The sequence below is a fragment of the Hyaena hyaena genome, unplaced genomic scaffold, assembly GCF_003009895.1.
Source record: "Hyaena hyaena isolate Hyena2069 unplaced genomic scaffold, ASM300989v1 scaffold_94, whole genome shotgun sequence".
Lineage (NCBI taxonomy): Eukaryota > Metazoa > Chordata > Mammalia > Carnivora > Hyaenidae > Hyaena > Hyaena hyaena.
This window is the reverse complement of record NW_024080726.1, coordinates 2,750,867-2,773,156: the sequence shown is the minus strand read 5'-3', so window position 1 is coordinate 2,773,156 and position 22,290 is coordinate 2,750,867. Positions and strand designations below refer to the sequence as shown.

Below are 22,290 nucleotides of genomic sequence, written 5' to 3'. Positions count from 1 at the left end.
AATTCCTGACATAACACTTGACATTGTCTTAAGTAGATTGACAAAACTATAGATGTTGCTGAGATAACCATGCCTATGTGAGATTGGAGACTTGGCCTTGGGATTAATAAAAATAACACACTGAGCAACAGAGTGCCAAGCACTTTCATAGTGCTTTCACCCCATCTATACAACAACTGTGAGAAATCATATTTATTTGATTGGAGATATGGTCATATGGAAATACGACCCATGAGAACACAGAAATTAAGAGGAGTACAGAAACTCGTCCAATGTCACTAACTGGGTGGAATTTGAACCATACCATCTAGCTCCAAATCTAGTCTTTTCTCTTATGATTGATCCACTCATTTACTCAACATACTTATGCTGGAGGTCCATTTGGCAGGCGCTCTAAAAGGAACTAAGGCTACAGGAGTAGCCCACGCCCAGAAGATAATCAGTCACAAATAAATGTGTAATTCAAAGAACTCTGATAGAAATAATGTCTGATGGTCTCAACTGAATTAAAATGAACTGCTTTAGCCTAGACCCAAAATATCAAAGAGCATACAACACGAGAATAGGGTACTTTTTTCAGATCTGCTTTTAAAGGTATGTTCAGGAACCTGCATTCTCCCCTATCACAAACAGCAAAACACAGATGATCATCAGTTTGTGGGAAGACTCCTGAATGCACACAAATTCGTGAATTTCATTATTTCAAATCTCCCTTTAAGCCTGTATTTTCTATTTTCTCTCTCATTCCGGCTGACATTTTTTTTATAGCTTTAGAATAAATGCCTCTCTGGCAGAAAGACAGCTCAGTTCAGTAATGACCAAAAAGTAAAGTGGAAAATGAAAAATGAATTCAGAAGGAAAAGGGATCAGGAACAATGAACAACTGGAGAATCACAGACATGGTGAACAGCAAGCCTCAGGGACCAGAGTCTTGCAGTCCATGGCAACAGTCCATCCATGGCCAGACAAGAACCCAGAAGTGGTCAGAAATGGAGCTATGTTATCAGCAGATTCACAGGCGCTGCAAAATTTCTGTTTTACACGAGAAGAACACTTTCAGGGTGCCTGGGGGGCTCAGTTAAGTGTCCAACTTCAGCTCACAGTTTGTGAGTTCGAGCCCTGTGTCAGGCTCTGTGCTGACAGCTCAGAGCCTGGAGCCAGCTTCAGATTCTGTGTCTCCCTCTCTCTCCCTGCCTCTTCCCCGTTCACGCTCTACCTCTACATCTCTCTCTCAAAAATAAATGTTAAAAAAATATTTTTAAGAGGAACACTTTAAATTTAAGCCTCAACCTTGGATTCTAATTCAAGATTCTAATATAATGACAGAAAACCTAAAAACAGGATAATATTTTGGTGAACTTTACTCTTCTGTGGAAAACATGCTGTCCAGATTCACCAACACCTCCTGCTACAAAGAAGTACAACAGGAGGAGAGCGAGTGGCCACAATGAAATGAAAGACTTTCCAGTGCCCAAGCTTTGCGGACCCTGGGCCACTTCAGCAACCAAGAGAGTGAGCTCCCCACGCGCTGCTCCTTCAGCTCTCCCGCCACCAGACAAGCCCCAAAGCAGGAGATGGCTGGTCAACAGCTAACATTCCAAAACTATTCTCCCCACACAGGAAGACAGAACAAATGCACACGGCACAAAGAACAGCTCTGTGACTTATTTACCTGATCTGACATGTAAAACCCCGACTCTGAACAGCAGTGCTGTGACTACACGTCCTCGCCACCTGACCAGGCAGCGACACACGAGCTCACAAGTGCACATCTGCATGCGGCCGGGCCAGCGGGAGGAAGCTGACTGGAGTCGGTTCATAAGCACAGCTTCCTATTCACACTTTATTTGCTAAATCTAAGAAAAGTTGAAGAACTGAAGGCCCTACAACAGAAAGGCAGTTCCGCAACTGTTTTCCGGACGAGTATTCTCCTGACTCAAATGAGGATTTTCTGAAACAAGGCTTGGGTGCTAAGTGCCTCAGGGCCCTGGCCCTCTTGTCTGGAGAGAGGGTGATTTCAGATGTACAAGAGAAAAGCAGAGAGGAAGGGTTTTCTAAGTGGAGTGATATAAGGCAAGTTCCAGAAGCAACAGTCCGTGCTATGGGGAAAAACTGCCCCAAACTCCCAGATGCAATGTTCAAATATATGTGATAATTGGGAAGACAGTCCTCCTATCAACAGGAAAAAAAAAAAGATTAAAAATAGCAATAAATGCACTAACCCAAGTTATCCCTGTGTAATTAATTCATCCCCTGACTCACAGTCCCCAAACCGTACCTGCTGGAAGCCACATCCTACTTCAGCACTACTGTCGGTGGCTCGCCTTCCTTGCAACTTTCTACCAAAATCAGGGCCTCCTGTGACATGAGGTGAGTGTGCGTGGCTCTGCATTCATACACACGACAAGGCGCTTACACTCCAAATCTCTGCCTATGTCATCAGTGTCCCACAAACTCCTTCCCCACCTAGTGCATCTTCCGGCTGGACACGCTTCCCCACCGCACACATCTGCCATTCATCCTCACAAATGCACTGAACTTGAGTCACTTCAAAAATTTTTCCAACTTTCATCAGAAGAAAAAAGGGGAGAGAGGTCAAAGAGGTACAACTACTCCAATTCACAAACTTCGCTTACAATCTACGCGGGGAAGAATTCACCTTTCCCAAATCTGAGTATTATGATTGGCTCCCTAGTTGACCAGGGTGAGAGCCATCTGTCTGAGCCCTGCCTGCGAGCGGGACACACAGAAAGCGTGACTTCCTGCGCTGAAAAGACGAGTGTCGGGCCCGTCAAGCGGCAGACACAGAAACTGGCCTGGTCAGTGCCTCCACCTTCTCCTCGTCAACTCCTCTCTTTACTCATCTCCTAGAGGACTCTCACGTCACCCGCCAAAATACATATATGCCACAAATGCCACCTTCTGCTGGCACAAACAAAATAAATATAAACAAAATACCTGGAACCTTCACTTCTATCACAAATGCCACTGCATACAATTTTTTTAAATTTCCAAGGCATTTTCCGTAAGCTCTGAAAAGAATGAATTCTCTGCTTTTGAAGCAACTGAAAATGTGTCTTTAAAAAAAATCCATTTTAAGGTGATGATGTGGCCACCATAACGCACACCGCTCTCCGCGCCGGTCAAAACGCACACACTATTTCATTGTCAGACTTCAGAAACAGATCCCAGGAAATATAATTTGCTCTGGCAAACAGGCTCTCAATCAAAACAAGTTCCACCCACCTTCAAAGCAACCAATAGCTGCCCACCTACCACCCTCCCTAAAACATCCAAACAGAGCTGCTGCGGCCCGCGTCCCTGCCCGCAGCACGGCTGCCACCGAGCAGCTGGAGCACCCGGAGCACCCGGCACGGCTGCCCTGCAGGTGCCTGGAGGCGGGGCACGCGGGGCGCCGGGCGGGCGTCCACGCAGGACTCGGGTTAAAACCCTGCCCCGAGAGGAGGAGGGGAGGGAAGGGGAAACGCGCAGGGCCGGCAGGACCCACACGCTCTCCATCCGCCTGGTGCGTCTCTCGGGCGCACCCCGTCATCCGCCCCGGTCTCGCGCCTCGCGCCACCACCCTGGTGGCCGGTGGCCGGGATTGACGGCTCTCGGGAACGTGCACTGTGTGCGATGCAATGATTCATAAACGTCTCCAGAAGTGCGGAGGAGCGGCAACCCGGCACTGCTGCAGGGAGGCCGGACGGAGAGCGCCTACCTGCAGGGGCTGAACGGATCGTCCATGGCTAACGGAGGCCCTGGAGAGGCCAGCCGTGTCCCCGAACCTCTACTTACTGTGCAAACTCTGCCCTTTCCTACTCTACCAACTCAAAATGGAGGCACATGCAGCCTGAGAGACCTCGCAGAGCTTTCACTGAGCTTGTGCTATGACCTAAGCCTGCGCGCAGAACGCAGAAACTTCCCCCTCGCACTGACAGGACTGAGCATGTGCTGTGACCCTCCCTCATCCATACACTGTCTCTCAACGCAATCAATCTCAACCCTGCTGTTTCCGTAAATAAAGCGCAGCCAACAGCCTCCGCTGCTCTGCACTCCAAGCTAGTGTGCAGGGAAGTGGGGCCTCGGGAAGGGGATCCCAGACAGCCAACCCCGGGGACCAGGCCCCTCCGGCCGCGGAGGCGGGAGGCCCCCAGCAGCTGCCCTGCTCCCACAGGGCGATGGCAAGTTGTGTCTGTCTGGTTTTGTTTTGTTTTTTTAATTGTGGTTTTAAACAGCGAGGACTTCAAGAAGGAATAAAATCAAAAGATACAGACATGGACAGCCACATATACAATTAGTTAACAGAGGCTGCAGCGCATTTCTAAAAACACAGTAGTAGCTTCTTAAGGGAAACAGCCCCACCAATCTCGTTTGGAAAACTCTGTAAACATTGGGGGAAAGGCCACACAAACAATCCTGGCAAAGCTATGGAGGTCTGCGTATTGTCACAGCTGCGAACACAGTGTAGATAGTACAGCAACAGAGCATCTGTAGAATGCTGTATTTTATGCAATGAGCTTAATCTCCCTTGAATAAGAAGCTCTAAAATTCCTTAAATAATAAAGAAAAACATTTCCTGAAGAGATACTAACCAGTCAGTCATGTCTAGCTTGAGGCATGTACTTCTCACACTAAGAAGGGCAGGAAAGTTCACATCAAGAGGTCAAAGAACACCTCGCCACCAACACTCGCATCTAAAATTCTCATTTGAGGTCTCCTGGTTCAAAATTCTAGGCAATGGTTTATAGCTTTGCCCATGAAGCTAAATTCATTTAAAGTTTAATCAGAAAAGATGTCTTAAGCTACATCAACAAGGCCACACCATCCTAGTCACACTGAGTAAAGTATCCGTACTGTCCACAGTACCAGCCAAGACACTTTCTGTTGAAATCTTTAAAAACACATCTTTGCCCTCTCCCCACAACCTCCATCTCCAACAAAAAGGCAAACTAGGCTGTCAGCCACATAGGGTTTTCTGGTTCTGGATGTATATGCAAGCTTAGTGCCCATTTGCAGACTAAGAGACTGAGGGCAAGATCAAAACCCTATGACCTTCCCTCCAAACACCCGATCCCAAACTAATGTATGATTACTTAGTTATAATTAAAAAAGAAAGAGAAGGTCATGAAACTCCCGAAAATCTATAAAGGACCAGAGAGATTCGGAAAGAGCAGTGCCAGTTGTGTTTCCCACAAATATAACAGGGTGTGAAGAAATAAAAACCTGCTTAAAAGAGTACTCAGCAGCCTCAAGTTTCCTAAGATAAAGGCGGGATCCATTCCATTTCTTTAGTACCCCTGTTGTTGCTATTAACTAAACTGTATTCTGAGACTGTCATTAAATAAAAAACTCTCACCTTGCTGAAAATGTAATTTACACAAGAAATGCCAAGAACACTTAAATAAGTTTTGCTTTTGACCAAGCACCTGAAGCAAGTTATCTACAGGCTGGAAGACCACTCTCCCTACTGGTGCATAAAATAACATGTCCCCAAAAGGGTTTGACTAGTGGTGTGCCTGAGTGGCTAGGTCAGTTGAGCATCTGACTCTCAATTTTGGCTCAGGTCATGATCCCAGTGCTGGGATCCATGCTCAGCACGGAGCCTGCTTAAGATATTCTCTCTCTCTGTGTCTCTTTCTTTTTCTTTCCACCTCTGCCCTTTTCCCCCCACTCAAACACACATTCTTTTAAAAAAAAATTATGTGAAGAAAATTAAAATTAAAAAAAGAACTGTGTGACTAGAAACAGTCTACAGAAAAAGACTCTAAAGCAAAAGCAATTAAATTAGAACCCAGAAGTCAAACAACATGAATATGACCACCAAAGCATTTCCTTCGAAAGTGCTTTTTAAAAACAACCAACCAACCAAATCACATGGAAAATGCTTATTTGGAGAAATCAACATAAAGTAATAATTTAATAAATTTACCATTCCAAAAACCATAGGAACTATTCTATGAAACACAGCATAGAAACGGTTACTGTGATCACAAGTCAAGGAATGTAAACTGTAACTTTGGTCCCGCCAAATACCCTGAGAGACACTAAGGGCAAGTTATCAAAACCCTATGACCTTTCCTCCGAACACCTGATCCCAGAAGTGGCCCCGGCCTATTTCAACATCCTCCTCCCGGTCTCCACTGACACTCACTTCCGCCCCGCCCTCTCCACGGCACCTGCTCCCAGCTCCCCTCAGGGGCAGCCAGGGCTCACTCTCTTGCTCTCTGCTCCTTGGCGGGGAGAATCCACCCACCAGTCCACAATCCCAAGCTGCTCCTCTCTGAAGAGACCTCCTTACTGGGAGCAGCTGGGAAACCTCAGAGAACTTCACTCTCCTCTTGCCCCCCTGGGGGGGGCCTCACCTCCCAAAACAGATGTTAAGCTCTTTGGGGGCAAGGACGGTATCAAAATCGTCTTTATTGGAACCACCCAAATCTCTTATCCTAAACCTCAACAACAACAAAACACCACGGGTGACACACTGAGAAGGGCAAAATACCACTTCTATAGTAACTTCCTGGCAAAAATTACAAACCTAAATCTAATCATGGGGAAACATCAAACAAACCTGAACTGAAGAATTCAACAAAACTGGCTTCTAACTCGTCAAAAATGTTGATGCTATGACAAGACAAAAGAAAACAAAAAAGGCTAAGAATCATGTTATATGAACAAAGAGAGGCAAGGGATATCGAAGAGATAAAACAACGAGATGCCAACACATGATCACAGGATGGGGGGGGAGTGGATTACTGTGGAGGTCAATATTAGAAAACTAGCAAAATTTAAACGTAGACAATAGGGGCACGTGGGTGGCTCAGTCGGTTGGGCGGTCGACTTCGGATCAGGTCATGATCTCACGGTTCGTGGGTTTGAGCCCCGCGTCGGGCTCTGTGCTGACAGTTCAGAGCCTGGAGCCTGTTTCAGAGTCTGTGACTCCCTCTCTCTCTGACCCTCCCCTGCTCACGCTGTCTCTCTCTCTCTCTCAGAAATAAAAATAAAATTAAAAAAAATTTTTTAAGTAAATAAATGTAGACAATATTAATCCAAATGGTATTATATCAACATTGCCTTTCCTGACTTTGCTAACCACACATGGTTATGTAAGAGGATGTCCTTGTTCCTCAGAAATTCACACTGAAATATTTTGGGGGAAAGAAGCTGGATACTACAATTCATTCCTAAATAGCTGAGGGAAGGAAAACAGAACAATGAGGCAAAGATGGTTAATACAGAGAAAAACACAGCAAAAACAAAAATGATAAAGGCAAATCTGTAATAAAGGTAAAAGGATAAATAATACCTAAAATAAAATCAGTAAGAATAAAGTAATAAAGCAAGCAAGTACTGCAAAAGGTTAACAAGTAGTGAACTGGGTGAAAAATTAGGAAAGTTCCAGTGCTGACGTCAGAGCAGCTGAGTCACACAGAGAAATATATACAAAGACTACTCGTCTGAGTCTTCAATCATCAGCCCTCGTGACATCTAGACACCGGACACATCCGTGGCAACGAGTGACCTGCTGGGCCGCCTGCTTCCACGGCGCTCTAATTCCCAGCCTGAATCACTTCACGCCCAGCTCTGAGCTCAATCCAACCTCAGAACATGAGATCGGTTCTCTTCTTCCTCAGAGAAAACCGAGGGGCCCTGACAACTTGGGGTCTGGTAATTAAGCAAGCCCACGTGCCACTGTGCCACACACTGCAATTCTAGAAACGGGCCCTGCTGCCACTGAGTGAGCCTGGTCTTCCAAGGAGGACACCCTGGAACTCCACTCAGCACTTCCGGGCCCCTAAAACCTGCACCTTAACCACCTGACGTCTGCCTACTGCTGCTGACTACCTACCTACACCCTGCTCCCGCCTCATTTCCCTAACCTGCCACCGGGCCACCTGCGGGGACCCGCCCACACCGCCCACAAGTGCTGCCCCAGCACCTCCTTCCGTGGCCGCCTGCGAGGCCCTCCCGGAAGTCCTGTGATCCCAGCCACGCGTACACGGTCTCTGTATCTCACACTTCTCTCTCTCCTCCAATTAATCCTTAGCGAACAACAGGTGATGAGGTAACATTCATGAACAAGTTAAAAGGGAGCTGAGTGGGTGAAATGAATATGGCATATTAATGGATTCTTTCTAAAATTAAAAGGTTTATTATATAAAAAGTGACTTGAAACCCACTTTGTTCGTGCAATAGTTTTTAGTGAAAAGAAGATTTATGTTCATCACATGTAAAGTAAGAGTTATAACTTGGGAAGTTTCTTAGGTTTTATTCTGAAAGAGTTTTCTACTCGCCAAAAATAGAAAAATGTTTAAAATGTTTTATTTACTCGCCACAAACTGTAAAGCAAAAACAGCAACGAAAACTTAACATTCAGGCACCTCTAGGGAAAAACACTTGTTGGAAAAAAAAGATACTCCATTTGACTTTTGATTAGTACTAACTTCACATCAAGAGGAAGGAAATGTTTAGAAACAGTGGTTTTAAATTTTATTCTCTAATTGTCTGTCATGTGTGGAAACAGAGCTGAGTGTCACTCACACTGCTCTTACATGCAGCGAGCAGGCTGCTTTATCTTACCAGTTTATATGCTCTCAGACTCTCTGCGGCAGAAATAATTATGCCATATTAATAAAGGTCCACTTCTTCATCTCCAATTCTCACACATTTTCAGGTTTTAATAGACATGGGAATCCTTTTATTGTCTGATTTTAGAGGGATACTCCCAACACTGTGCCTTTAAGTATAATGCTCGTTCCACGTTTTTTGTTAAGTCACCTGTCACAACAAGGAAGTTTTATTCTACTCTGACTTTGGTAAGAGTCCCTTTCCTCAATACTGAATAGTTGTTGACTTTTGTCAAATGGTTTTTCAACATCAAGATGAATGTATATTTCTTCTTCATCATGTTCAAGTGGTATGCTCTATTAACAGGTAAATTATTTAAAACTGTCTTATGTTCTATAAACCCAAATGGGATTTTTAATGCTTTGCCAGATTCCATTATCTCATATTTTATTTACACATCTTACATGCATGTTCATAAGCAGAACTGCTCTCTAGATTTTACTTCTTACTCTGGTTTGGTATGAAGAGTTGACTAGCTTCATAACACGACTCGGGAACCAACACGGCCTTCCTCTGCTCCCTGTAACACTACTGGAATCACCTGTAAAGCCAGAATCTTTTTTTGTTGTTGTTGTTCTAGTGAGAAGAAAAGGAAGTGTTTTGTACAAATAATGAAATTGCCTTTAAATAAGGAAGAAGGCATGCATTTTTTTACCCACTTCCTTCTTCTTCCAGCTTGAAATGTGGATGTCTTGGCTCCCATTCATCTGCATCTTGAGCACGAGGGAAGCTGAAGGTACAGCTAGGCCCCTGACAGCTGCAGAGCCCCAACACCAGCCTATGATTGCTTCTTCTCAAACTCTGCTTATGTGAGATGGAAATACAGTTCTGTTTTGTTTAAGTTTGTTATACAGTCTCTCTCTGCTGGCTCCAGTGCTGGAGTCCTCAGGTGTATATCTTACCATTATTTTTATCTGACTCAAGTTGATGGCACAGGATTTCATCCAACATTTAAAAATTTTTAACAGTGTATTGGGCACTCAAAGGTATTTTATCTGTAGATATCCTACGAGTTCTTGAATGAAAAAAATTTCACATATATTTCTCTCAGGTGTCCTTGGAGTCTCAATGGCCCAAGACCACTTTTATTTTTACAATACCTTTTATTTTTATTTATTTTACTTTAAAATTTTTATTGTGGGGGGGGGAGAGGGAGAGAATGCAAGTGGGGAAGAGAGGCAGGGGAAGAGAGAGAAAATCTCAAGCAGGTTCCACACTCAGCACAGAGCCCGATACAGGGCTTGATCCCATGACCCCAGGATCATGACGAGAGAGAGAGAGAGAGAGAGAGAGAGAGAGAGAGAGAGAGAGACCATGCACGTGTGCACACAAGCAAGTAGGGGAGAGGCAGAGAGAGAAGGAGACAGAATCTGAAGCAGGCTCCGGGCTCAGAGCTGTCGGCACAGAGTCCAACGTGGGGCTGGAACCTATGAACCACGAGATCATGACATGAGCCAAAGTCGGACACTTAATCAACTGAGCCATCCAGGCACCTCCCCCCCCCAAGACCATTTTTTATATTATCTTCTCATCCTAGAGTTCTCATATTTTTCAAGATTGTAAATTCATGCCCCAACTGTCATGGAGGCAAGGCCCAAAGTTATGAATTCTGAGGAAAATTCTCCCTCTGTTCCTCCTTTTCCTTCCTGTGATTAGAGTCTCAGCCTCTAACAGGCTTCTCTACCACTTCCCTCCAATTCCAGACACATTACCTAGTTCATCTATTCACTGAAGAACAGACCGCTGGTGGCCCTAACCCGGTAGAGGGCTCTCAGTGCCAACTCCCTAAACTCTTGAGAATAAGACTCCAACTCCTATACCTGATGGATGTTACAAGACAAGACCCTTTGTTAAGGAGACACTAACTGCCCCAACCTCCTCTCACTGTGGGCTGCTGAACAATCAGCTCACTGCTTTACTTTTCACTTTCTCCTAATTCCTACAAGCAAAGCTCTGCATTGAAAAGTTCTGCTATATTTTATTTATTTTTAAAAACTTAATGTTTGAGACAGAGAGAGCATGCACATGCACGAGTGGCTGGGGGGGCAGAGGGGCGAAGGGAGGGAGGGAGACACAGAATCCAAAGCAGGCTCCAGGCTCTGAGCTGTCAGCAAAGAGCCTGACTTGGAGCTTGAACCCACCAGCCACAAGATCATGACCTGAGTTAAAGTCTTGACACTCAACAACTGAGCCGTCCAGGTGCCCCGAAAGTTCTGTTATATTTTATTCAACGTTGGTAGATGTTTACTGGCAAAGGGGTTTTTGAAATTCCCAAATTTGATTTTTTGTCCTATTTTACTGAAGTTCCTATATTCTCAGTGGAGCTGTGTTTCCAAATATACATGTACTCTCAATTGTGCCCAATATTTGCCATGTGGCATAAATGCTTTGAGAGTCCAACTATGATAAAAGAGGAAATGTGAACAAGAAAATATTTATACCTAGCTCCAGCTTTGTCCTCAAAAGCTACACAAAGACCATGAGCTGTGATGAACAGAAAAAAGATAACCTAAGACAGAACTAGATTCCAAAATGTCCGAAATCCAAATTAACCGAAACAAAGGAGATCTAGATTGTTACTTTTCAGTTTCAGTAGAAAGATTTATGGCGAGAAAAAGGTGGCCACAATGTGATTTAGGATAAGTGGATACTGGAAAAACCATAAATGTTCAATAATATGGGAACAGATAAATTATGAGACATTCACATGATGGTGGACAAGGGGCTCGTTACAAATGTTTAATGACACGGCACTGTGTTCATAAGAATAAAAATGAATAAAGGAATACATGATTATATGTATATTATATATAAACAATATTTTATTTACATATTTATATTAACATAAATTTATTATATATTTATATAAAATATTTATACATTTATAATCGTAATACATTCATACACATGTATGAACATGCACATCAAGGTATACTGAAAGAAAAAACACACAAACATGGATTACAGAATTATGTATTATTTCAGTTTGCTTCTTTAACTTTTTGTCAAGTTATTCTCTAGCAAGCACACATATTTTTCTTCATTAGAAAAGCTTAAAGTCGCAACATTACTAGAAAAGTTCCAGAGAGTTATCAAATTAACTTCATTTAAAATGAAGAGTTTTGTAAAACCTGAACTGTATTGAAAGCTGTAATAGTTGTCTAATAAAATTATTTGCCAACAGTGGAATCACAATATACCTTAGTAAGTATTCATCACTTATGGCCAAGAACCATCACAAATTGACTTGCCTAAAATACGCTGTGGTTCCTTGACTTTTGCGTGCCTTCCCATCACCATCAACATTGTGAGCCACGCCTCAACACTCACTAAAATTCTTTCTTAGTTCAGTGGATCCCTCAGATACTGGATGTACTGAGAGATGATTGGACTTTCACTTGGTGTAAATAATATATCAGGTCCAGACATGAAAGCGGGAAATAAAACTAAGTGGCTGTGCTGGGTTACAAACGTAACTGGACACTACAGATATGGTGAGACTATACACTATTATTATAAATAAAAGGACTCAATTAAAACTTTTTACAGGAACCTGAGTAACCTCTCAGAATATGCTTGAGCATATCCTTGAATGCTGGATTAAGAAGGCATCCGACTGGAGAGTCCAGTTATAACTGGTGATTCTAGTTATAATTTGGCCATTGGAAAATGAATTACAGAACATTTCCCCCACATATTAAAATTGCCTGCTTTAAAGTGTTTTTAAAATGACTTGGAGCACTGGGTGTTATATGGAAATCAACCTGACAATAAACTATTTAAAAAATGAAAAAAAAGGAAAAAAGAAAAGCTTAAAGTCATTTTTCAACAAAGCCAGAAGAAAATTAGGTAGTATACGAATCAATCAATGATGAAATCATCGATGTTAAGAACACAGGCTTTGGAGTCAAATAGGCTTAGTGTTTCCTGTTGACTAACTGTATGCCTTAGGCAGATATTTAATATCATACCAATTTTCTCATTTGTAAAATAAAGGTAATGTCAACCTCACTGAACTTTCATGGGAATTAAACAATTGAGCACAGACTGAGCATTATCCCACAAACTCTAAAAAGAAAATGTTACACATCTGATTCCTTGAGGTCACGCCAACAAATATCAAATGCTAAATCTACTGAAGATACAGCTGAGGATGTCAAAACTCACCCATTCGAGGGCGAGAGCAGAGCCGGTAACAGCAAACTGAAGTAAAGGTACTAAGGGTCCTGAAGTAAGGTTTCTCACTATTCAAGATGAGAATTATAAACAAGGAAAAAGCTAGCAGGAACCCTGTGGTGTTGGAATAGATTTGGAAAAGCTGGTGTGAACGCATGGATACACACACTGCAGCACAGAAACACAGATGTAAAATCTGCATATCCTCCCTCTCGCGCTCTCCATGCCCTCCCACGCCCTTGCTCTGTGTCCTCAGAGGCCTGACAGCACTGACACCAAGTAATGACCCCACCTAAGTATCATTCTTGGTTGGGTGGTTTCTAAGTATCGTCCTCCATCATCTGCAACAATTTGATTTAAAAATGAATGATAGTAACAGACTATCAACAACTGAAAAAAACAGGAAGCCATAGGGGCATTTGGGTGGCTCAGTAGGTTAAGCATATGACTCTTAATTTCGGCTCAGGTCATGATCTCACAGTTTGTGGGATCAAGCCCTGCGTTGGGCTCTGGACTGACAGCACAGAGCCTGCTTGCGATTCTCTTTCTCTCTGCCCCCTCCCAGCTCAAGCTCGCTCTCTCTCAAAATAAACAAACATTTAAAAAAAAAAAAAAAAAGGAAGCCATTAATTGACCCAGTGTAAGTAATGAATAAACAGAAAGTTTCATGAGGAAGAGGCTATCTATGCAACCTCAGAGCAACCTCCCACAAAACAGCAGTTAATTATAGGAAAAAGAGAAAAAGCAAAAAGAGAAATTTTACAATTACAAAGCCAGGCACCTTATTCAAGTGATCGTAAACATTCCCAGCAAGGAAACAAACTAAAATCAGATACTGCCTGACTGGAGGCAGAGAACAAGGACACATGACTCCCGTGCTATCCCTGTCAAAGGCAGAGGATCTAAATCTAACAAGGAAAAAGCATCAATGTAAACTGAGGAATAGTCTACAAAATACCCTTATAGTCTCAAAAGTACTAAGGTCATGAAGTAAAAGAAAAGACTGGGAAACTATTCCTCACAGATGTACCAGGTGTAAAATAACAAAATCCATCTTGCTGAACTGGATCCTTTTTCATACAGGTCTTTACTGGGAAAACTGATAAAACCTAACTGGGGTCTGCGAATTCCATAGAATATTTTGGTGTTAATTTCTTGAGTTGGAGGACCGTACTGTGGTTGTATAAAAAAAGGCCCACCAAGCATTAGAGTGTTATATGGCCTCATGGTGATGTCATACTTTCAAATGGCTCGGTTAGAAAAGGTCATCTACCCTACGTGCAACTGTTCTGCAGGCTGGGAATGCTTCAAAACAAAGTGCAATAAATTATGCAAGTGAAACACTCAGAGCAGTGCTGGGCACAGTAGCACTCACTAACTGTAGCTATTATTAGTAACATTATTGCCACTGTCTGTTGGAGAGAGATTAAAGAGAAGTCCCTGCAAGCCATCTGAGTTTAGGACTGCTGCTAAATATAATGGTAATAATCCTTAAGCTTCAACATTGCTCTAAAAACTCCTTTTTGGAAAAAGAAAAGCGAAGAGGGCACAGGTGACTGATCACAGACATTCTCTCCTGGATCAGATCCAAGCCCTCAATTTGTTTTCCATCTGAATAGCAAGAGAAGACTCCTTTATCACAAAGCAAAGAGCAAAAATACAATCAGATAGATGTTTCATGCTACAGTGCAAGTCTCTGAAGCGACCCAAGACACTTTTAGAAGGCAGTGTGAGGGGGAGGGCGGCAACAGATCAGTGACCATCAATACAACACGCTACACTTGACAGGCTTTCGTCACTATCCCTAAATGTACTTTAGTGACGTAAAGAACACGTCTTTAGCAAGGGGAAACGGATGGACTGTTTCCCGGGAAAACTCATGCTTCATAATTTAAAGATAAAGGTGTCTCCTCTCAGATGGACACTGCTGAATCTTCTGTTCTTACGGAGGCTCCACTGTGACTCCTTTCCCGTCCTAACTCACTGGCCTGAGGCAGGAAGCTTAGGAGAACTTTTCCAACAAGTGAAAGGTATACCCAGAAAAGGCCAGAATGGGGGGTGGGGGGGAAGGCACTGGCCAATAAGCTCAAGCTGCAGAGGTGTAGGGATGGGAACATGGGGGAAAGGGCACCCAAAAATTCAATACAACCTACACATTATATAGGGGGACAGGTTCATTTACTATAAAAAGCTTTTGGGTGCCTGGCTGGCTCAGTCAGTGGAGTGTTTGACGCTTGATTTCAGGGTTGTAAATTCAAGCACCATGTTGGGTGTACAGATTACTTAAAAATAAAATCTTTTTTTGAAAAAGTTCAAATGTATTTCTCAATAAAATTTGTTTTTCAATTTTGGTTCTCTCAGATTCTTCAGTGAAATTTTCTGACAGGAGAAATGTATTACTTCACATTAATACTATTTGCAAATATTCACTATAATTTTTGTGTGTTTCATTAGAGTCAGTGAACAAATTTATCTTTAACTTTTAGCAACTGTTGTAGATTTTCAAGAAGAATTTTATAATCAACATTCTAAGCAGAATCAGAAAGCCCCAGTGTTTAGACTTCCATATGTGAGAACAACGAACCAGATGGTTAATGGTCTACTTGGTAGAATCAAGGCATCTTAGGAAGTAGTTTATGTTTCACTTCTGGATTTAACACTTTATGGGGTTAAAAACAAAACTTTGATATTTTTCAACCTTGTCCTCAAAAGAAAATTTATAATTATTTTTGCAATTCCCAAGAAGCAACAAAAAAACCTGACAGTTTACTAAAGCAACCTAGAGGGTAGCTTTTACCATCTCCATTTTAATGAGGTAAAAACAAAGTCCAGTAAGTACAAGCCTGACCCCTGGACACAAAGATAACATGATAGCATAGGATCAGAACCCAGGCTGCCTGGGTCCAAGAGGGGAGTCGATCTTAACAAAAGATCAAGCACTCAGATTAAATGGCTACGAGATACTAGATAAATAAAACTGCAACGAAGAACAGTAAATGGATGAATGAAGCCATGGTCTATATCACAGATTATAATCATCTCTTTTAATAAGTCAAGACCAACTACTTTAGTTCATGCCAAGATTACTGTTCAGCCAAGAATACTGGTATTTTGTGCAAATGTCTGTAAGGTCGAACTGGCTTTATGTATTAAGACTTCTGAGCTGAAACTTATTAATTTTATTTTCTAAGCGGATTTTGGATTAGAACCTTCAAACAAAATGAGAACATAATGATATTATATTGTAGAGTGTACTGACTGCAGAAGTAAATTTGGGTGGATCTTGTTCATATAGCAAAAGCACACACTGCTTGAACACAGAAATGTCAAAACAAGCTCCAGAAACCAAGCCTGATTACCTACGGTTCAAAATTCAGGCCTCTCTCATTAGACCCTCGCAGCTTGCATCCTACTTAGAGCTGGCAACATCTGCCCCCCAATTTTTTGCTCAAGTAAGTTTTGTCCCTTTAATGCCGTGGCTAGCAAGAACAGAGTATCACCATCCTTTATCAAAGATCCTAAAGGTCAGAGGATTTTCACAACTCAGAATGTTTTGGATTTAGAAAGGTACTATAACAAATGTACCGTATCCTATGTAACACCCCAGCAGTGTCTGAGCAATGACCCCCGCCCCCCCCATTCTATCACATTGGTGCTTTTGCAGTAAAAGTTGCACAAACACACAGAGTGAACTAACTCAACAATATAAATAGCTTCATCTCACCTCAGGCCAAGTATGAGCATCAAATGAGCTTCAGCACCAAACAGCATAAAAACGTTTGGATTTTCAGAGCTTTCAGATTTCAGAATTGAGTGAGGATTTCAGAATTAAATACAGAATTCCAAAACAAAAAATATCCCATGCTAATTACTAATGAATCTACCCTCCCCAAACTTTAAAGGCAATGAACCAAAGGGTATAGAAAAGTCTGCCTCTCACCATCATATACGTGTCCAACAAAGTAATCCCATCAAAACCCAAGAGTCTGGGGCACCTGGGTGGCTCAGTAGGTTACGTGTCCGACTCCTGAAAGCCCCACATTGGGCTCCACGTTGAACATGGAGCCTGCTTGAGATTCTCTCTCTCCCTCTTCCTCTACCTCTCCCCCATGCTTGCTCGTACTTCCTCTCTCTTCTCTCTCAAAAAGTCTGGAAAGGTCAGGTCCTGACAAGACGAAATGTGTAGAAACACAGCAACCAGGTAAGGGGGGTACTTTTAAAATAGCCAAATACCGTGGCTTAAAAAAATTATGCAATAAATGTGAAAAAAAATTCCAAACTTTCAGTGCTTATGTGCTACATAAATTATGGAAATTGTGTAAATCAACTTTTAACTACTATCAGGAATGTGCTTGGAGAAAGAAACAATGCCATCTCAGGTTTCAGTTTCAACCACTCACTTAAAAGTTCCTGCAAGTTCCTTATTTGAAGAGAGGGGACAGTCACCAAATCTGCCATCACAGAATCCCCATACGGTACCTTGCAGCAGCCACATCCACACGTGGTCTCTCTCACAGACACAGAACTGTGTCTCAGGGCATGGAGTTGGCACAGAGCACCACGCAGCCCGATGGCACGCTCGTCCCGCCCGCTCACACGGGGGAGAAGCCCGCTCTTCCTACAGCCCCATCCCTCAGAGACTTGAAACAAAGGCGCAAACAGGTAAATTCTGCAAGGGCGTTGCAGCCAGAGCATTCTAAGGATCAGGTTGTGCAAAAGCCAGGTGGGAAAACAGTGAAGTACACACACTCTTGTGACGACGCGAGCAGCTGTGGGAACTACACACTCAACCCTTCAGGGGCATAAAGTGGGATTCAAGAGGAAACCAGGGAGCTAGGGCAAATTTTTACACTCCCTTCGTGACGAGTGGGAGATCTGCTACCAACTTTACTTAAAAATAGACATTCAAGCTTTTTTCACTTCACTTCATCCACCTCCCCTCAAAAACCTCTAACACATCAAGCACAAGCTAGACAAGGAGAACACGAGCATAGAAATGAACAAATGACAACCAGGAAGGCAAAGCAGCAAAAGAAGTGACCCAGGACACAGACCTGTTAAAGCATCGCCATGGGCATGTCCCTGTGTTGTTTTTTTCAAACAAGAGAGAAACACCTTCCAGGGCCTTCCTCAGCCAGATTTTAAAACATAACTGATGGGAAGAATCACTCTGAATGACTGCCAGCAACACCCAATGAAAAATGAGACCAGAACTTGTGTGCGTCTCTAAGTTACACAGGTAAACTATATAATATCACTTTTAATAAGCACTCCGTGAAAACAGACATGTAACCAAAAGTAGTAAAAAATAAATTTGGTTGGTTGTTACGAACCCAAGAGCTAACCATTTAAAACATAAAAGCTATGTAGTCAACTCAATGATACGATCTAACTTGTGCAATATGACAACTACTGATCAAATATGACATCACTGAAATTATGGACTCTGTTGTAGCTAGACAGAAACCCAAGATATGATCAGGCAGTCAATAAGTACATATTTAGGGGCACCTGGGTGGCTCAGTCAGTTGGGCGTCTGACCTCAGCTCAAGTCATGATCTCACAGTTTGTGAGTTCTAGCCCCGCGTCAGACTCTGCTGACAGCTCAGAGCCTGGAGCCTGCTTCCAATTCTGTGTCTCCCTCTCTCTCTGCCCTTTCCTCACTCACTCTGTCTCTGTCTCAAAAATAAATGTTAAAAATTTTTAAAAAAATAAATGCATGTGTAAAAATAAACATTGTGAAATACAGGATGCTTTTAAATAGTATCCCAGACCAGCTTCTCTGTCCCTCGTACAAGGCATACTTTTGAAAAAGAAAATAAAAGCTCAAATTTACTGTTTTCGAAAGAAAATAAAGGTAAGTAAAAAAGGTGACCGTTCATTACACTGTTCCCCCTGTAGCTGTTGTCTACAGAATACAAAGAGAGAGAAAGGAATATATATGTCCCACTAGAGCTTTACTCAACTTCTGACAAACGCAACAAAGAACATCCTGCCTTTTATTAACCTTGGACTGTCTGAACAGTAACCTTCTAATTTTACATGTAATTTCTCAGCATCCTCCAGGGAAAAGTTTTCACTTAAAAAACACCCACCTTGTAGTTACACTGAAAGTGGTTCTTCCACCAACTTCTTCAGCCAAGCATCTTTTATTTCTCTCTAAATTCTCCTATCTATACAGTAGGTCTCGGATGTGCCAAGCACAGACTACCTGATCATCTGCTAACATTCCTTTTCTTTTTAAATCTCTAGTCCATGTAGTTTCATGACTGACATGTGATAAAAATGAGTGCATATGCTCTTAAATAAGTTCTTCCATGTGCTAAGTTAAACTACAATCTGCTACAGACACAAAGAATTTTTTCTATTAAATTATTTTGATTCTGTTGTTTCTCATTTTAAAAGTAACAATTCTACCTGTTACATATATCTTACCAGGATGGTTGAGAACTGAATGTCATTTTTTCTCATACCAGTAGTCTTACTAAAGGTATTTCTGTGAGTGTTCCTGGAGTTTTACTAAATGAATAAAAGAAATGACTAAGCAGCACACTCTGCGTAACGTCCTAGTGTATGTTCAGTGTGGTGTCACGGAAGGTCTGACGCAACGTGCATTAGGCTAATAATCTGCCAATTCAAAGTACATTCAAAACACAGAACAACTAAACCTACATCTTTACCTTGCCTTCTCTGCACCCAAATTTTCCCACTTTTCCTTTTCTTATTAATAAAGTCAAGAGCAAACAATAAGCTGCTTTAGACACCAAAGACATTAATTAGAATTCCCTGCAAAGAGGTTCACTCTGGGTTCTAAAGTTGTTTTTTCTCATCCTACTGGCATATGCCCAAATGTGCAAACGTACACGTGCACGCACACAGAAAAGCGAAGCTCTCGCTGAGTGGGGCCACGTGACTCACTTACCTGGTCTCAGGGTTGTAGCCTAATATGTAGAAAAATGAATCCACTCGAGCTTTAAACTCTCTAGCAGCAAATATGTCAGAAAAATGGGAGATGTTACACTTCCCTCTGAAAACAAACAAATGTAAAAAAATACATTATTATTATTATTATTACCCTCAATTGCTTTGCAAACCAAAACACTATTGGAGGGAAAGAGGGAGGAGAAGATGCAACTAAATCCACATTACTCTAAAAACATGTAGAACGTGGCTACAGACTCCATACTTATCAATGTAGAAAAGTAGGGGTTCCCAGAAGAAGAAAATGTCCAACATTTTATTTTTTGTTTCAGGACTGCTTCAGCCTACAACTTCACAATTTCAATGCTTGTATCTCAGCATCTTAGCCACAGAGTAAAATCAGCTAAACGACAGAGGTAAATTAAGGGCAGGACTATGATAAAAGGATATGAAAATAGAAACAACAGGAAAAATAAACCAAAGTTAAATTACTTTACCAAAAAACCACTGAAAGCCTGTCTAAACCAGAAAAATGGGACTTTTCTTCCTGCTATTTTACTATAAAGAAGATGTATAGCTGTCAAATATTTTTCTTCTCTTTTAATGTGGAAGAAATAAACTGACTTGCAAATTAAAACACAGAGACTTTAACTTTTTAAATATACAGATGGGCTCTAATACATAAAAACACACACTCCCGAAATTTTCAGATAACATTCAAAGACTGTAGGTTGGAAAACACTTTCTCACAAAAATATTGCAAATAAACAGCATTAGGTTTCCAGGTTCATCTACCAACACGATTTAAACCAAAACCGTAGCTGAAAATTCTGTAATACCACCAAACTCCTTAAAGACGTGCACGCGTGCACACACACGTGTTGGGAGAATCCAGGGTTCCCTAAGAGGCAGCGGGGGGTTCAACAACTTCCTTAGTGGTCACAGAAAAGAACTTTCATGTCAGGCGGAGCCCAAGGGCCGCGACTACAGTCGGCGGAACTGGAGAACCAACAGCACGACGGACGTTTCCAGGACGGCGAGCTCCTACCACCTGACCAGGTGCCCACCCCCATGAGGACTCCGTGAGTTGGGGCGCTAACAAAAACACACCAGCTAAATGGCCCAGGTGTCAGAGAAAGAAATTAGCTCAGGAATAGCAACCCGGAGATGACATTCATTTGCTTCCCACCACGAAATTAAAAAGCAACGTCCTCCTTTCCAAGAGAGCTGTAAGTAACTGTGGCCAAAGCCTCGGTGCCGGGCAGACGCTAAGATGGGGCTCAAACAACCTCCGTTTTTACAATTAAACAAAAGTGCTTGAGATTTACTCCTGTATCTTTGGGAACTACTGATAATATAATGCAGGGCTGTTGAGCACTTGAAATGTGGCTAGTCCAACTGAAGAGAACAGGATTTTAAATTTTATTTAATCTTAATTAATGTAAATTTAAATAATCACATGAGGCTAGTGGCTACCATAATGAACAACACATTTCTATACTATTTCCATCACCATAGAAAGTTCCATGGGAAGCAGTTATTTGTAAGTAACAAGACACACCTAAGGGAAATATAGACAAGGAATCAACTTTGCAAGCCCAGGACCTTTCCCTCTAGTATGTAGCCGGAACTAAAATGAGCTTCTGGAAAAGAAAAAGCAGGTGAGATCACTTTTACAGATGAACAAACAATGCATTCACTCGGAAACTAACGACCCATCTATCTTCTGACATGATTTAGTCCCTGGAACCTAGAAACAATAGGTAAGTTCCTCCATCAATTAAACAGGAATAAGAAAACCTATTATACTATTCCATATTGAGGAGATCAAATAAGAAGTCTATGAAACTTTATACGCTATCCAGTGTTACACAAAATAAGTTATTTCCATCACTGTCCCCAACTAAAGGAAAGTGATTCCTCTTTTACTGTTCTTCATTATTATTCACATTCAAGTTTACCCTTCAACTTAAGCAATTAAACAATGAACTCGTTGAAGCTATGGAAACACTCCCCACCTGCAATTCTAAACAGAGGCATTGGAAATCAGGTATGTTTTCTTTAGGAAAGAGTTTCTCAACCTCAGCACTACTGACATTTTAGACTGCCTAATTCTTTGTTGTCAGGGACTATCCTGCACTTAGCAGTATCTCTGACCTCCACCCCATCGGACCCACAAACCACACTGTGACAATTAAGAGTATCTAAAGACATTGCCAAATGTTCCATGGGGACAGCAGCACAAATGGATTCGGGAAAGCCTGGAGCAGCAGGAGCAGCAGCACATCATGTGACACATCACTATGGAACTGTGATGAATGAGCTCACCCACTGGGATGGCCTCTTCCTGGTTTTCTACGTCACTGTGTGACAGGAACTGATTTGGGTACATTAATGTCATGTCCCACTACCCAAATGCATTCTTTATTATTTGATATAGTTTAATCATTGGTTCTCTGAGGCTTTCTGGGTATGTTATTTGCAAATAAACACAGTTTTACTTCTTTTCCATCCTTTCTTAAAACTATACTGAACCTCTCACACAATGTGGAAAGTACTGGAAAC

At 42.0% G+C, this 22,290-nt stretch overlaps 1 protein-coding gene across 5 annotated transcripts in view; it reads right to left on the bottom strand.

Moving 5' to 3' along the window:
- RERE (arginine-glutamic acid dipeptide repeats) overlaps positions 1-22,290 on the bottom strand; it is a 432,865-nt gene that overhangs the window by 138,318 nt on the left and 272,257 nt on the right. For all 5 annotated transcript variants that reach the window (XM_039234929.1, XM_039234928.1, XM_039234930.1 and 2 more), the window contains one exon: positions 19,727-19,831. In XM_039234929.1, the coding sequence (XP_039090860.1) occupies positions 19,727-19,831 (105 nt within the window). The remainder of the gene's footprint in view (positions 1-19,726; positions 19,832-22,290) is intronic.